The sequence below is a fragment of the Perkinsus marinus genome (assembly GCF_000006405.1).
Source record: "Perkinsus marinus ATCC 50983 genomic scaffold scf_1104296944774, whole genome shotgun sequence".
NCBI classification, from domain to species: domain Eukaryota; phylum Perkinsozoa; order Perkinsida; family Perkinsidae; genus Perkinsus; species Perkinsus marinus.
The window spans coordinates 1-1,358 of NW_003211274.1; the positions used below are offsets into that span (position 1 = coordinate 1).

Here is a 1,358-nt window from a genome sequence, read left to right on the forward strand (position 1 = left end):
AGATATCTGGTCGAACCAGACTCCTTTGAGCTCTACTGTGTGCCAGTCTCCCAGTGATGGTATTGCGTCAATTGAAGAGGAGATGTCTGTAGACGCTGCTATTGATAAGCTCAAGAACTGGCAATCGGTGAATAGTGCTCCTGATTATAAGATGAGGGTCCGAGAGTTAGATGACGATGAAGACCGTGACGTACCTCAACAACGTTATTGCTTTGAGTTATCGATTCCTATGAAGGAGAATGGTAAGAAGATCCGCCAACAACAGTACGACTATTCTGGTGCTATGATTGGTAAGCTGAAACCTGAAGAACGGGAAAACTATAAGAATGAGATTGATGGCTATATAAGGGCTGGTTATTGGCAGGATCTGGAAGTATCCCCATTGCCTCGACGTTATAACTGTGCAATCTCTGATCTTCTTCCAGTGGTAGTGTTCCCCGTCAAGCAAGAGGGGCGACATACTCGTATTCGCCCCTGTGCAGATGCACGGGGGGCCAATGAGCAATCCCCCCGTGCTTCTTATCGTGGTGGTTGTATATCCTCTATCCTTCAGCATATTATGATTGGCTGGCGTGAAGGTTTCTGCGTGCATACCCGAGATGTGAAGAAGGCCTTCTATAAAGTAAGACTACTTGTTCCTATCCGGGTTGTTACGAACTCGAAGGAATTTGTTACTACTCGAATGATATTTGGCCTGGCTTGTGGGCCCTCGGGCCTGGAGCATTGTATGCAGACGATCCTTGCATTGGCCCGACTAAGTTGCCCTGCGAATTCAGTATTATGTCATGGTTGTGAGATCTACCTTGACGACATCACGTTTTATGGAAAACATGCCGATGTTATTGAAGCTGAACGTGTGTTTAAAGAGATAGCATTGTTGTTCGGTTTTCAGTTCGCTGAAGATAAATCGAATGTACTTTGTATTGATCTCCCTGCACTTGAACCTTTCAAGCATTTAGGCGTGTGGTGGCTCTTTGAAGATAGTTACTTGAAGCTGGTATGTAATCGTGAAGGCTATCTACAAAAGTTGTCTAATCTACATCCGAGTAGCAACAATTTAACTAAGAGGAAATTGTTTGCCATTGCAGGTCTTACATTGGACATGTTCTATTCCCATGCCCTCCTGGCATTCTTTGGTGATGCACTACGTATAATCGGAGGTCGCTCTCCTCTTGATTGGGACAGTACTATTTCCCTGACCGATGCAGAGAATTCTGCTGTCTCGTCATGTTGTGATCTTATAGCCGATCTACTTCAAGGAAGTTGCCATCATGATCCTGTTTATAGTGAGGAACTACAGTTTAATATTACCTCTGATGCGAGTCAGTTTGGCTACGGATGGTCTATTACTGAGAATA

At 44.6% G+C, this 1,358-nt stretch overlaps 1 protein-coding gene across 1 annotated transcript; it reads left to right on the top strand.

Annotated features, from left to right (window-relative positions):
* Positions 1–82: 82 nt before the first annotated feature.
* On the top strand, positions 83–622 carry Pmar_PMAR015691 (hypothetical protein; the record flags this gene model as incomplete). The annotated part of the gene is made up of 1 exon (XM_002779968.1): positions 83–622. A coding segment is annotated over one exon (540 nt), but the record flags the coding sequence as incomplete, so codon positions are not given.
* Positions 623–1,358: the final 736 nt, after the last annotated feature.